Source organism: Streptopelia decaocto (genome assembly GCF_964273445.1).
Source record: "Streptopelia decaocto genome assembly, chromosome: 14".
Lineage (NCBI taxonomy): Eukaryota > Metazoa > Chordata > Aves > Columbiformes > Columbidae > Streptopelia > Streptopelia decaocto.
Genome location: NC_138669.1, coordinates 1,707,109 through 1,721,698, shown reverse-complemented (window position 1 = coordinate 1,721,698; position 14,590 = coordinate 1,707,109). Strand labels below are relative to the sequence as shown.

Sequence of the window (14,590 nt, the reverse complement as noted above, 5' to 3'; positions counted from 1 at the left end):
TCTGTCAGACCCTGGGGCTGCACGTCTCGGGTCTCCGGTGTGCGAGGTCGTGACACCACGGCCGCGCTCGCAGCTTCGTGCGTGCAGCGTCTGCAAACCTCTGGGCTGCCCCCCTGCGACCTTTCAGTGGTGGATTTTGGCTCCAGACACTGACTTTGCTGCTCCCCTCCAGCCCCCCACTGCCTGGGGGTGTATTTCAGCTGCTCCTGCACCAAACTTCCAGTGAAATTGCTTTTTCATTTCTGCAGAGGTCAGGATTTTAAGGCTTTGGGGGTATTTTCCCCATATGGTTTGCTCAGCTTGCAGCCTCTGGCTTCTGCTTGGCCCCACAAAGATGCCTCAATGGCAAATCCTTTGGTAATGCATAGATGAGGTTCTTATGGACATGGATTAGGGGTGGACTTAGCGGTGCTGCGTTAACTGTTGGACTTCATGGTCTTTTCCAACCAAAATATTTCTGTGATTCTATGGCAATCCTGTGTTACTCCTTTGTTTTCCGCACTGGAAGGGATGGGGTGGTAGATGGGGCTGTGGGTGACAGTGTGGTCCCCTGGGTGCAGCGCAGGCTGCTCGCATGGCTTGGGGGGCTCGTCACTCTTAGTTTGAGATGATAATTACAGGTTTTGTTAGAAAGTGGCATCACCTGTATAGTCAAAAGGAGGCCCGGGTGCTGGAGACGATGCTGTTTCTGATGGAGTGGGGATCTGAAATCTGGCCTGGGAGAGACCTGGAGAACAGGAGGCCAAGGGGAGACCTTCTGACTCTACAGCTACCTGAAAGGAGGTTGGAGCGTGGAGGGCGCTGGTCTCTGCTCCCAAGTAGCAAGCGATAGGACGAGAAGAAATGGCCTCAAGTTGCACGCGGGGAGGTTTAGATTGGATATTAGGAAACATTTCTTCCTGGAAAGGGCTGTGGGGCATTGGAACAGGCTGCCCAGGGCAGTGGTGGAGTCACCATCCCTGGAGGGGTTGGACAAACAAGTGGACGAGGTTCTTAGGGACATGGGTTAGTGCTGGAGTTAGGGTAGTGGTTGGACTCCATGATCTTAAGGGTCTCTTCCAACTAAAATGATTCTATGATTCTATGTGAGGAGTTTGGGTAAACTCCCTCTGCCCTCAAATGGTCTTGGCCTGGGGGGTCAGGATGAACCAGGGTGAGCTCACCGTTGTCCTGTAAGTGTCAAAATACACATGGAGGCGGTGAGTGTCCTCGTCAGTTTGATTGTAAGGCTTTATAAAGAATAACAGGGTTGTGATGCTGGTGGGGTCAAAGCTGGTTCTCTGATAGGGGAAGCTGCGTGCTGCATTGTTCTTTAGGATTTGTGTACATTGGACCTTCCCGACTCTCACTGGGATTAGCGTCTGTTTAGATGATGTACACACACTTATAGAAGGTGCATGTGAAGTCTATGATTTAAATAAGACAGAGCCAAATAAGAGAGGGAAAAATAGAGAGCTGTGCTACTGTTGTAGAGCTGGGCAGTGAAGATACTCCCGGACTGCTGGGGTGTCATTTCCGAAATGACCTTCCTGTCATCCTTGAGGTGAGGTTTGGGGCTTTTTGTTTGTTTCATTTTGTTGGTGTTTGTTTGTTTTGTCTTTAAAGGCGATCTCACTCCTCATTAGTGGTTTGTTTGTTTGTTTTAATAGTAAACATGTCCAAATGTCCGAGGTAAAATTGTGCAATGGATTGTACTTTGTCAACCTGTTTTTTTTTGCAAGTCATACTCTGCACCACTGCGAGAGTTATTTGCATATGGAGTTGAGTGCAGAACCACAGGAGGCAGGTTTTCACCTGTGCCAAATACTTGTGTGTTGGAAACGATTCTCTAAATGACTAGCATGGAAACGCTCTGATTTGTTTTCCCTCCCTCTTGACTGGCTGGTTTTGCATAACCCTCCCCATTCTTACCCAAGTTGTCCTGAAAATGTTTTGTGCTTTGCAACAGAAGAAAACAAACAAACATGGTCTTGAATTCTGGGGGGCAGAGATGTGCTTTTTCCTTTTGTGAGTGGGGCAAAGCTCCAGATGGTGGAAGTGTTCAGCAAAGTACCTGCAAGCGCTTGCGGGTGAATAGCGTGTGCTCTGGGCTGTCTCAGACTCCCCTTGCTGAAGAACAGGGGCTGTAGAGAGAATTAAAGTTACAATTTTTCTTCTTGAATGGCAATTGAGTAACAGCTGTGATTTTTGTGAATTATTGGGGTGAGTGGGGGGATAGTTGGGAGCCAGGCTGTTCACCTGCACAGCTGTCAACGAGCCATCGGGATCAGAAGCATGAATACACGCTCTTAAGAATTTAATACCTTTAAGCAACTTTGCAAGACTCTTGGCAGCTCTTGGCCGTGCACGCATGTACTTATTTATTTACTCTGCAGTTGAGAAAAGGTAAATAGAGATTCCAAAATTATTCCTCAACGCTGAATCGCTTTTATTCCGTCCATGCGGTCGCCTGCAGCCCTGGGCCCTCGCGGGTCCCTGCTCGATCCCTGGGCCACAGGGACAAACCCGCCTCGAAATTGTAGGATGGGAAAACTCTCTGGCTTAAGGTTCCTTTCTTCCCAGCGGCTCCCTTGCCTCCTCAGATATTGGGTGCCGGTGGCCGCGTGTGGCCCCTCTGCAGCGATACCTCTGGTTGCAGCCAGGGCTGATGTCCTTGTATCGAAATCAGCATTCTGAGACAGGCAGCTATAAGCTCTATTTTTATCTCAACCCTGAGGTTTTATCTTGCAAAAAGCAATGTTTCTAGGTGCCTTTGACGCTGGCACGGTTCCTTACACAGAGCCTCCTTTTAGATCTTTGTACGTTTTCTGCCTCTAGTTTCCTGTGAATTACAAGTGTTACCGGTGAAGCAGGCGGTGCAGTTAAGTCTCATTATCACTCACTGTGTTTGTTTCAGGCTGTGTACACACCAGCCTGGTGCCAGGCAATGTGCTGCATTCGTTCCCCTCCCTCCCTCCCAGCCCCGCGCAGGGCAGCAGCGTTTCCAGCGCAGGCTGCTGCCTGCAGCTTCTGCCTTATTCAGCTGCTGATGGGAGAAGAAGCAGCTCAACAAGGGCCCGTTTTGGGGATTTTTGCAGATAAACTGCTTGAACACCTGCGTAAGCGTGATAAACAATGCAGGATGTGCTTGTTGTTTGGCTTCAGAAAGGAAGTGACGTACATGCCCGAAACTCGCAGCTACGTCAGTGCGATCGTATCTTGCAAAATGAACAGCGCTGAGCACGGCCAGCGATGGGCTGGAGAGGTGCTGGGCGACAGCGGGGGTGTGCTGGGAGCTGCTCCGCGCCTCCCAGGCAGCTGCTTTTCCTTATTTATGCCCAAACTTAGAGAGAAATCAAGGAAGGTTTGGTCTGGCCAAAGCTGCAACTGATGAGGAGAGAATCTCATGGTGGGAGAGAATCATAGAATCATTTTGGTTAGAAGAGACTCTCACAATCATCGAGTCCAACCATAACCTAACCTAACTCTGGCACTAACCCATGTCCCTGAGAACCTCGTCTAAACACCTTTTCAGCCCCTCCAGGGATGGTGGCTCCAGCACTGCCCTGGGCAGCCTGTTCCAATGCCCCACAGCCCTTTGGGGAAGAAATTGTTCCCAGATCCAACCTCAACCTCCCCTGGCGCAACTTGAGGCCGTTTCCTCTGCTCCTGGCGCTTGTTCCTGGGGACCAGAGCCCGACCCCCCCGGCTCCAAGCTCCTTTCAGGCAGTTCAGAGATCAGAAGGTCTCCCCTCAGCTCCTGTTCTCCAGCTGAACCCCCAGGTCCCTCAGCCGCTCCATCACACTTGTGCTCCAGAGGAGGAGGATGGAGAGCTCCCGAGCACCCCCCGTGCGACACCTCTCCCAGCCAGCTGAAAGCTGAAAACTAAACACAATCATTTCAACATGATCAAACTGCATTAGATCAAGATCTGCCCTCAGCGGCAAAACCTGCTAAGTTGAAAAAAATCCCCCCCGCCCTCCTGCCTGCACGGTGGAGGGGTGAGCGTGAGCACCTTTGGCCTTTAAATTAATAGCGTGTGTCCCTGAGCATCGTTCTCCTCCCTCGCTGCGGCTGGGAGGAGAGGGGGCTGGCTGGAGGATTAGCTGGTCTGTGCTGCTTTGGCTTCTTTTCGGAGCCGCACGTGAAAGGGTTAAGCAGAATTTTGATCTCGGCAATATTTTCATGCTTATACATTCTGTTTCTCATTTCCATGACAAAGATGGTAGGAAGAGCAGAATAAGGTGTGGAATTTGCAGAGCAATTTTAAGACTGTAATGAGAACAGAAAATAGTAGGGGAGAAGAATTGCAATTAGAATATGAAATGGGAAAAAAAATTAATCTCTTTCCATGTCAGTCTTAGGACTAAATTCTGCTTCTCCCTGTAGCTTTCAGGAGACAGATTTTTCTATGTGTGTGTCTGTGAAGAGCTTGAACTCCTTTGCAGGCTCTGAAAGGTCCAGGTAAATGAGTTTAAGTCCTCGTTCCCCCCAAATAATGTAATAACAATAATTTTGTGCGTGGCATTCACAGAAAACCGGCCAGTCTCTTAGATAAATGAATGCTGTCACTTGAATGGTGGTGGCATTTGGGATCTCTCCAGCCTCAAGTGATGGAGAGTGAAAGGGGACTCTGGAGAGGCGCTTGGGGTGGAGGTCCCTGCGGCCGCCGGGGTGAGCATCCCATGATCACATAGCGCAGAAACACCCACGTACCAAATTCTACTGGTGGGGAGGGGCCTCTGCGTGTCCCAAATTCCCAGGCAAAGCCAAGGCCAACCAGGTGGGGTTGTGCAGCACCTGGTACATCTCAGCTGTATCTCCCGGGATGGAAATCCCACAACCTCTTGGTCTCATAGTTGACAACCCACACGGTGAAAGAGTTTTTCCTAATATCTAATGAGATTACATCTACCCACAGGGCTTCCAGCAGCCCACAGGTCAGGGTCACCAGGAGCTCAACAGTTTGGATTTACCATTCCCCTCTAATTTGTCCAGTTGCTATTCCGGACCCTTCTAGGCCACAGCATCCTGCAGCAAGAGGTTTCGCTGTTGAGTCCTGTATGAAGAACTTCTCTGGGAAGTGTTTAATTCCAATAGCTCATTATTTCAGTACCTGCCTCCTTCATTTTGGGCTATAAGAACCAGAGAAGAACTGTTCCCATCTCACGACTTCATGTACATCTCTGGCAAGTCCCTCTATATCACCTCTTTTCCTCATCCATGTACACCATTCCACACCTTGAGTCCTCCCTGCTGTTGCCCTCTCTCCTTCTCCTGACTGTACACATAGCAAAATAATGTTTGGCTTATCATTCTCTGTTCTTAATTGCTTCTAAAGCTCGAATGGTGTTTTTGGCAGCTGCTGAGGACTGAGCAAAAGTTGGAAGTGAACTCTCCAGAACGAATAGATGTTTTCCCTCCTGGACAGTAACAGCTATTTTAAGGCCCATTGTCGTGTCTGCATTGTTAGGATTGCTTTTCTCCAGTGCATTAATTTGCATTTATTGACATTAAATTTAATCTTCCGTTTCCTCACTGCCACTTAGTACTGTGAGAGTCTTAATGCAAAACCATTCAAAGTCACTTTTAGTTTAGGCTAGCCTGAATAAGTTTGGTCTCATTAATAAACCTGAATCCTTCTAGATCACTTCTGTCATGAACGGGATAGATTTTAGTGCAGATGAATTGTGGACCATGACCCTCTTCTTGCTAAAACCTGATGAGTGTCTTTTCACTGTCTCTGAGCAAGAGGACCTTCCCTTTGCCCCACGACAAGTTTGGTTTGGTTTTTAAGGGCTTTTTGTTGAGGAACCTTGTGAAAAGTCCAGCCAGGGAGATCATTTCACCCTTTCCACGTACTTGTTAACCCAGTGCGAGAGCTGCTCAGATGGATCTTTCCAAGGAAGATGCTCTGGTTTGGGAACCACTGAAAACTCCTTCAGCACAGGTAATTCCTGTCTTTCCCACCTGGCTTTAGATTCTTTCCAGCCCCTGTTGTACCTCAGGAGCCCTCGCACCACCAGCTGTGCAGCAGGTTTCCTGCTTCTGCTGTGTTTGAGAGAGAACTGTTATTAGGCTTTCATCCTATTTGTGAATTGCTCTTAAAACAAATAAACCAACCAAACCAACTCTTACTATATGGTTTTTAAGCCTTAGGACTTAATCTGTATCAATCTGATTTTACCCTTGGATAACATATGAGAATATTGACGGCATGCAGAAAACCTGGCCCCCGACAGCCCAGGGGACTCGTGCAGATGCTCAGATGCGCAGCCCCTGCAGGATGTACTTTGCTGACACCTGCCCTGGGGGTTTGCTCCCTTTTAATGACATTTGTCCTGAAGCGAATTGCAGCACGTGGCCAGCCTGGGGGGCCGGGATGGAGCTTTTTCCCAGGAGGGTCCTGGGGAGGGTCATAAATCTATTGCTGAGCTCGTGACCCCCTTTGACAGGATCAACTGAGGGGCTACCCAAGCATTTCAGCGGACAAATAAATAATGCTAACTAGATCACTTTGGGCCAGAGGTTGTGTAAAGACCTTAATGGGGAAACTGCAGTTAAAGAGATTAAGCGAACCTCAGTGATGTATTCCCCAAAGATGCCTGATGCTAAATTACTCCTGCAGGAAATCACAGCGGCAGCTCTGCGGGCAGCAGCGCTGACAGGGGCAGGGCTGCAGGGAATATTTCCCATCCTAGGGACACAGCAGAGATGTGTGTTGGCAAAAATGATCCTTAACAGCATCAGGGTCCTTGGGTTTGGTGTCGGTGCCCAGTGCCCATAGGGCTGAGCCTGGTGAGTAGGAGCAGCATCAGGGGGATGCAGGGCTGGAAGCAGCGTGGCCAAAATGCACTTACAGCACAACATGGTTATGCCACTCAAATAAAGCTTGTCTGATAAAAATTAATTGTGAAAAAAACTATTTCTGTAAAACTTTCTAAAGAAGATTTATATTCCTCATGGTGGGTAGAGTGTTGTTGGAGGCATCGAAATGTACATGTCAGGTTGGACGTGAGGAAGGAATTGTTGCCCTGAGGGTGGTGAGAGCCTGGCCCAGGTTCCCAGAGAGGTGGTGGCTGAACCATCCCTGGAGACATCCCAGGCCAGGCTGGACGGGGCTCTGAGCACCCTGAGCTGGTGAAGATGTCCCTGCTCATGGCAGGGGGGGCACTGGGGGAGCTGGGAACCCAAACTATTCTATGATTTGTTCTATGATTCATTCTAAATATAATCTCCAGCAACACATGGGCTTCCATAATATTTTTAATGGGGAGTATTAAATATGGCATTGACTGTGCTATGCAAATTTTCTTAAATCTTAACTTTTATTCACTAAAAACTTAGACGTTTGTTGCATGGCGTTATAGTGGGTCACTCTGTCTTGATGCTGGTGGTGGCTGAGGTTTAGCTTGCTGGGCACCGAAACCAGTTACATCCCAAGCATGTCCTGTGAAAGGCGTTATCTCCAGAGCAGCCAGTTTGGAAATGAGGTTGTCATGAGAGGGGACCTGCTGCCCATCTCCTGTGTCCTGACACGGGGAGGCAAAACTGAGAGGCAAGTGCGTGTAACTTGGAGCAGTGGGAGTCGCTGGAAGCCTCCAATTCATTCTTAGCCCTTTGATGATGACGGCTTTTAGTTACTGCTGGATTTGCATTAACATGCTACTTTTTAAAAGCTCCAGATCCTCAGTGGACTTGTATAATAGTTAAGATGCTCTGGTCCAGTATTGGCAACAATTGGTGTTAAAATTCAGGTAAGACTCCTCAAAATAAAATAACAATAAAAAATAATAATCCAAACCCCACCACACTTAAATTTAAATAAGAAGTTTGGAAGATTTTCGAGGTCTTGCAGGTGCCATTGAAGCCATTCTTGGCATGGGCGCTGCCACCGTATTTCCTACGAAGTTGAGGTTTTCAGCTCAGCTCATGACTATCAGGAAATAAAAGGATGTGATGAGATTTGTAATAAGATTGTACAAGCTGGCAGTGCCATCCATGAGAAAGTAACACCTCTGAATCTTGGCAGGAGGTTGTGTTTCTTTCCACTGGGCCCTTCCCGGTTAACAAACATTGCTTCTCTGTGTTTGCACAGAGCCGCGGATCACACAGCTGCTTTGCTCTGGGGTCTGTCCCAGCTTGCCGCATGCATTTATTTTTCTTACTCATTTTCATCTTAGTAACATGGGACCCGCATGACCTCTGGGCACATTTACAGGTTTGAAAATACCGTCATATCGCAAAAATAACAAACCCAAGTCAGTCTAGGAAAGCAATCAAAATAGGAAGAGTGCTTCATAGAACATCATCTGAATAAAGCTTGCGCTCAGCTCCCCGCGCGGGCTGGTGGGTGCAGGGCAGTGCGCTGACAACTACAGCTGCCCTGGGGAAAACGGAGGAAAAAAACATTTATTTTTAAGTAAATTCTCCATGAAAAACTATGTTTCAGAGGGTGTTTTGTCACAGAGAGAACTGTCCTTGTATCTCTTGCTCGGACCCAAAATAGTGTGTCCCACGGAGAACTGCTGCAGTGGCGACGCAGCTCTGCGTCCGTCACCGTGAGTTCCTTGGGACTCCTTGTTTAACAGGACTGGCGGCGTCTGTCTGCTTGTCCAAAGCCAAACCCACCTCCTGCGTTCCCCTTCCTTGGGCCCGAGCCCGTGTCGCCTGCAGGCGAGGGCAGCTCGCTGGCGTCCATTCAGCAGCATGCGCTTGGTTCCAGAGCTGCCAGGAATTTGGGCCGTTTCCTCTGGGGGTGTTGCTTGGTTTTTTGTAAGTTGTGTGAGTAGTTGCTTCTGTCCTGAGCGTGTTGTGTGAGACAAGTTTGACTTGGGGTTGGGCAAAGCGGCGCTTTTATGGGTCCTTTTTGAAGTCCTTGATTCTAGTGGGCAACCACCATAGAATCATAGAATTGTTTCGGTTGGAAAAGATTCTTAAGGTCATCAAGTCCAACCATAATCCAAACCTAGCGTTAACCCTTGTCCCTAAGAACCTCGTCTCTGTGTCTTTTAAACCCTTCCAGGGATGGCGATTCCACCACTGCCCTGGGCTAATATTAATGCTAATATTAAGTCAGTGAAAGTTAAATAAAAATGGGTCCAAGTCTCAGATGAAGGAAAAGCAATTATTCACATCTTCCTGCCTCTCCCAGTTTCCCAGCTTGGCCACGCAGGGTTTGCATTTCCCGGGTTTCCAAGTGACCAGCGTGTCTTGGATGCGGAGCAGAGTGAGCCCAGCTCAGCTCCGCTTCATCCTCCTTTAATGCAGGAGAGGGGGAGAATTAGCCACAGCCACTGATTTGTTTAATAGCCCGTTTCTATTAGCCAACGAATAACAAAAATTAAATAATTACAAAAGAGGAAAAGGATGATTAAGATGACTGTACTAGAGTGTGTTTTCCTTTCCAATTAGGAGTTGATAATGATACCTGACACTCCGCATGTATGTATCATTCAATACAGGTTTGATCGATGTTGGGGGGCGCAGAGGGTGATGAATGGATGCACCCGGGTCTGGAGCTGCCTGGGGGGCTCGACACGCACAGGGGTGACACCGAAGCGAAAAGGGAGGAAGCGTTTGTAACCAAGTGGAAATATTAAAATGTCTGTTTCTGCCATAAATCTACCTGCAATGATGGGGCTGGTTGTTTTGAAGTGCATTCTGTAGTGAAACAATAATGAGAAGAGGGAGAGCACATTACTTATTTGCTCTACCTGGCTGGTATATAAGTGGCAAATGTCTAATTGAAAAAGTAACCTGATGGGAGAAATTCTAATAAATTTGTTTTCACCCTCATAGCCCGGAGGAGAGGGGAAAAAATCCAATCAGCAGTGGGGAAGTTCCAAAGTTCCCATTGCATTTTGAGTCTTGATTTTCAGGCTGGTTGCTCAGGCTGGCGATCAGAGGCACAGTGATTCTGAAGGCAGGATTCATTATGGTTATTATGAAGGCATTGGGGGCAGAAGGAAGCGTGGAGCGGAGGTAGGGGAACACTAGAAAGCTATAAAAAAGTATTCTGACAAATAGAATGATACAGATAAAGCAGAGCGCTTGTCCTGCCCTGAACCTCCCCAGTGAAAAGATAATTTTGTTATTTTTGTTGCTTTGTTTTGCTTTTGTTTTTTTTTTTTGTTTCTTAATGTAGATTTCCAGGTGAGTTTTGTTTCCTGGAGAAGGGCTGTTTGTTTTAACCTAGACCTGCAATATACTGCACTGGAGGAGGACAAAAGCGAGGGGTGTGTTTGGAAGGGGGATGGATGGATGGATGGATGGATGGATGGATGGATGGATGGATGTGCATCGTCTGTGTATTCAAATCTCTCCGAGTGGTAAAGCTTTTACTTGGGAAAAAACCTCCTTGTGATGTTGAAGTGAAGATGTTCCGGCAGGAACAGTGTTGGCAGGAGCCGGCTGTGGTAGCGACTGTTTTACAGGCGGAGGGAGGTTCGGTTGTCAGTCGGTAACACCCGGCTGGCTCTGGGAGAGCTGCTCGTCCCGGCAAACCCGTGCGGCTGCTGCTGCTGCTGCATCCCGTGGCTCCTTCCCCGCCGGCAGGTTTAACAAAACCCTGCGCTTGCGCAGGGATCCCCTTCCACCCTGCTGTGGGTATTAGTTAATGAGCGTCACAACGCCCGCTCTGATTTTAATTGGTTTCCTCAGCTATCCCAGAGGATGGTTTGGCAATTAGAGAGTGTCTGTGCACTCTGACGCCGAGCAGAGCTGGGTTACCCCCGCTTGGCTTTACTAACTCACCGACTTTAATAGCTAATCCTGTGGCACTCTGAGAAATGGAAGTGTAATTAATAGTCTACACTGAAAATCTTCACCTGGCTTTATTTAGGTTTCTCTTTTATTAGTCTTAATATGACCCCTTTCTGTTAACTAGTATCAGCTTCATATTAGAGAGCAAGATAACACGCAAGGGGTGAAGAATCTTCAATTCATCATCTGGCTCTTCCCCTTGTTAAGTGTATGGTGTCATTCCCAGCTGGTACCTTCACCCTTGTCTGGGGAGTGTTTTATGGTGTAGCCCTTTTTATTGCCGTAATTAATTTGTGAACTTAGCCTCGAGAACTGCCCCAGCCATACTTTGAGCCGGAGACAATCCTGGAGGGCTTTTTTCCTTCATTCAGAATCGGAGCAAGTGAAAAGCTCCCGCTGTAGCTAATTAATAAGAAGAGTTTTACAGTTTTCCTGGGAGGGTTTGCAGCCTAATAGGTGGCTTAGCGGTTCAGAACAGGTTGAAGGGGGTGGGTGTGTTTGCAGAGCCCTGGCAGGGCAGGCAGGGGGAGAGGAGATGGGGAAATGTCCCTTCTTGCAAAGAACAGCGAGCTGTTGGGGTGGGGAATGGGGCGCTGCACGGAGACCCCCTTGTGCATGATCCACAGTGGCTTTCTGCACCGCTGCTGTGGGTTTGCTTTGGTGGTTATGGAGTATGTAGGTGTCTGGAAGAGAATAGGACCTGCCTGTCTCGGAAATTTCCATCACTCAAAGTTGGCTTTTTAAGGCTGATTGATGGTCTAGTGGGAATTTTAGCAGGAACTTCATTTGGGTGATTTTTGCTGCTGGATGCATCTGTGGTTTTGCATAGGTTTGGTTGATTTGTTTGAATTGGAGTGATTAATTCATTATTTGACTGAAAAATTAACATGAATGTGCTATGTTACTACGTCCCATTGCAATAACAGTGATGTGTGTGCACTTGTACATCCTCAAAAGTTTTAAAGGGCCAGCTCAGGATTTTCTCCTGGGAATTGGTGTGAAGAGCCAAGAAAGTATTTGGGATGCGTGTAACCATGGTGCGCAGGTGGCATTTCACTAACTCTACCCTTCTTTCGTCTTTCTAGTTTGATGGGGAGAACATGTACATGGGAATGAATGACAACGCCCAGGAGTTTCTATCGGCAAATCAGGTAAGAGACGATTTTCTTGGGTGGGCTGCGTGGTGAGATCTTTCTAAGGGACTTAAGCTAAACCAAAGTACAAATGCTGGGAACTCTGTGAATCTGCACCCCTGGAACATCAGAGGGATCCATGGATAAGGTCGCATCTGGCTGCAAACCTGGTTGCTGCCGAGGAGCAGCGGCGGATGCTCTGGGTCCGGGGAGAGGGAAGCGCTTGTGTGCCAGTGCTGCTGCATGTCATAGAATCATTTTGGTTAGAAGAGACCCTCAGGATCATCGTGTCCAACCGTACTCAATTTATTCCACAATATGATGAGATGAATCAGGAAACAGATTTAGCTAAGAGTTAACCATATGATTTGTCAGGCTTATTTTCCAGAGCCCAGTTCAGCCACAGCTCTCCAACAAGGCTGGGTGGCTTTGCCCCAGCATCCTTCACTCGAAGGTGCAGTTGGTGTTTCTGGACACAGTAAAGTTTCCAAGTATTGTCTGTAGTTCAGGTGTCTCCTTCCCTCACGTAGAGTATTTCCGGTAGCTAAATAGATTAACAGTTAACTGGCTCGGGGAGAAAAGGGAATCAAAGGTTTCCTGTTTTGGAGCTGTAAACCCACACGTGAAGGACCAGAATAGAAGTGCTCACATCTCGCAGGTGCCTGAGCCTTCAGGGCTCTCTCTGAGTTTGGATACACATGGTACAGACGTGTCCATTCAGGGGAGCCCTAAACATGAAGTTAAGCCCATGCTTAGGTCTTATGGGGAGGTGAGAACTTCAGCCTGTGCTTACCTGTCCTCCTGACCAGCAGATGAGAGGTTGTCCCATCTGTGTCCCCCCAAGGTGGCCTGGCATGCTGGGAGAGTTCTGGGGACTCCGAGCATCTTTGAGGTGCCTGATGCTGCACCCTTGGAACAAAGTGTCTCCTCACATCCAGCTGCCTCGGGAGGGAAAGTGCAACTTCATTGCTGATGTTTTTCAGCGTCTCATTTTTGGGCTGTGCTGGGCCATTTTGTTGTGGGGCCTTGTTGGCCACAGCCACATGCATCATGGGCTGTGCAGGGTTATGTCGCGTGAAGGCGAAGCATCGCAAATCATGCAAGGCAGCCGTGTGACGATTTCCATACAGCTCGAGATGCTGCTGGATTCCTGTTGCCCTGGACCTGGGGTGAGCCCGCAGCGTTCTCCTGCTGCCGGGGTTTGATACTTACTACTGCATCACTAGTGAGTCATCCGCGGTGTATCTCACTTGGATACCAGTGGCGATTAAAATACATGCATACGTAGTCAGCAATGCGTGGTTGATCATGAGGAGGAGGGCTGGCTTCCAAATGAAAACACAGGCTGTGGTGGTGGAGGGCTCATGTAGCGTTTGGACATGGGAGGGAGGATAAACCAAACCAGCCTAGATCCCTGTAACCTGGGAAATAGTAGTTTACTCTCCATTTGTGCTCTGTTAACTTGGCGAACTTTATTTCCTATTTTGAAATAGCAGTTAAGGATGAGAAGGGGGAAGCAGCTCTCTCTTGGCAGAGTGTGGAGAAGGGGCAGGTGCCCCCTGTCACAGGGCTGGGCTTGTGCACAAGGCGGTGCTGCTGCTCTGTCTCCCAGAGCCTGGGGAGTGGAGACCAACATGGATAACAGAAGTTTGTCTTGTCTTGTGTCTCCAGTTCCCCTCCTTGTGCTGCTTTGTTTGGGATGGTCAGAGAGGAGCTGGGAGTGGGACCGAGGGGGGATGCAGGGGCACAGCGTGGCACCCAGGGCTCTGCCGCGGTGGGTGCCCCCGTGAGATGCTGCAGTGACCCCCAAAACCTTTCCCAGTGTGGAAGGAGGGGAGCGGGGAAGCGGGATGAGGATCCCAGTTAATGCCCTGCAAAGGTGTCAGTAGTGGTTCACACCCAGCGTGAGCTTTGGCCGGGGAAGAGGAGGAGCAGCCTTCCTCCTTCACCCTCATTAGTTCATCATCTCCCTTTATTTACCTGCACATCAGCACTTGTTTACCGGAGAGTGCTTTATAGCAGTGGTCATGACTTTATAACTTGCAACACAACTCTTCTATTTAAATGGGGTTTCCAGATGTTTTTTATTGTTTGCTAAACCTGTCGTAAGCTCAAGGAGTACGTTAAACAGCAGGAGCGCCGTTTCACAATCCCACTTGAGAGGCTGCTAAATCACCAGCCCTGCAACGGCCATGCAGCACGTGTGCGATATTGCCCTTGAGATCCCTGGGGACAAAGACAAATCATACGCACCAGTTACTGAAGCCATCACACTGTAATAGGTGGGCATGGGGGGGGGGATTCTTTTCCCCCATTTTTGTCTAAACGTGGTTGCGCTGGGCACCGTTGGGCATTTGCAGCTCTCAGCAGCTTCACATTGAGCGCAGCTCAGGCACAGGGGCTGGGACATCCAGCATTAACAATGGGAAATCTCAGCTTCACGTCGCCTGGTTTAGGTCACGCTTGCTTATTTTACCCAGTTTTACGCTACCTGGTGAGCGTGTGTGTTGCCAGGGGTGGGACCATCACGATGAGAAACCCCAGCCCTGCACAAGGGCTTCCAGCCCCTCTTGTGCTTCCAGGTGGGTGGGAAGGGCTGGTGGGAGAGCACGAAATTCATCTGTGTGACTCGGCCGAGAACTAAATGTAGAAATACAGGAGCCTGAACCATAATGAGAGTGCTGACAGATCCAGACTCACGGCAGCACAGCCC

General features: G+C 48.7%; 1 protein-coding gene across 1 annotated transcript in view; it reads left to right on the top strand.

The window, feature by feature from the left end:
- Window positions 1-14,590, top strand: part of TOX2 (TOX high mobility group box family member 2) — a 130,828-nt gene that overhangs the window by 43,231 nt on the left and 73,007 nt on the right. Inside the window, exon 2 of the mRNA XM_082065367.1 lies at window positions 11,830-11,895. Within this exon, the coding sequence (XP_081921493.1) occupies window positions 11,830-11,895 (66 nt within the window). The remainder of the gene's footprint in view (window positions 1-11,829; window positions 11,896-14,590) is intronic.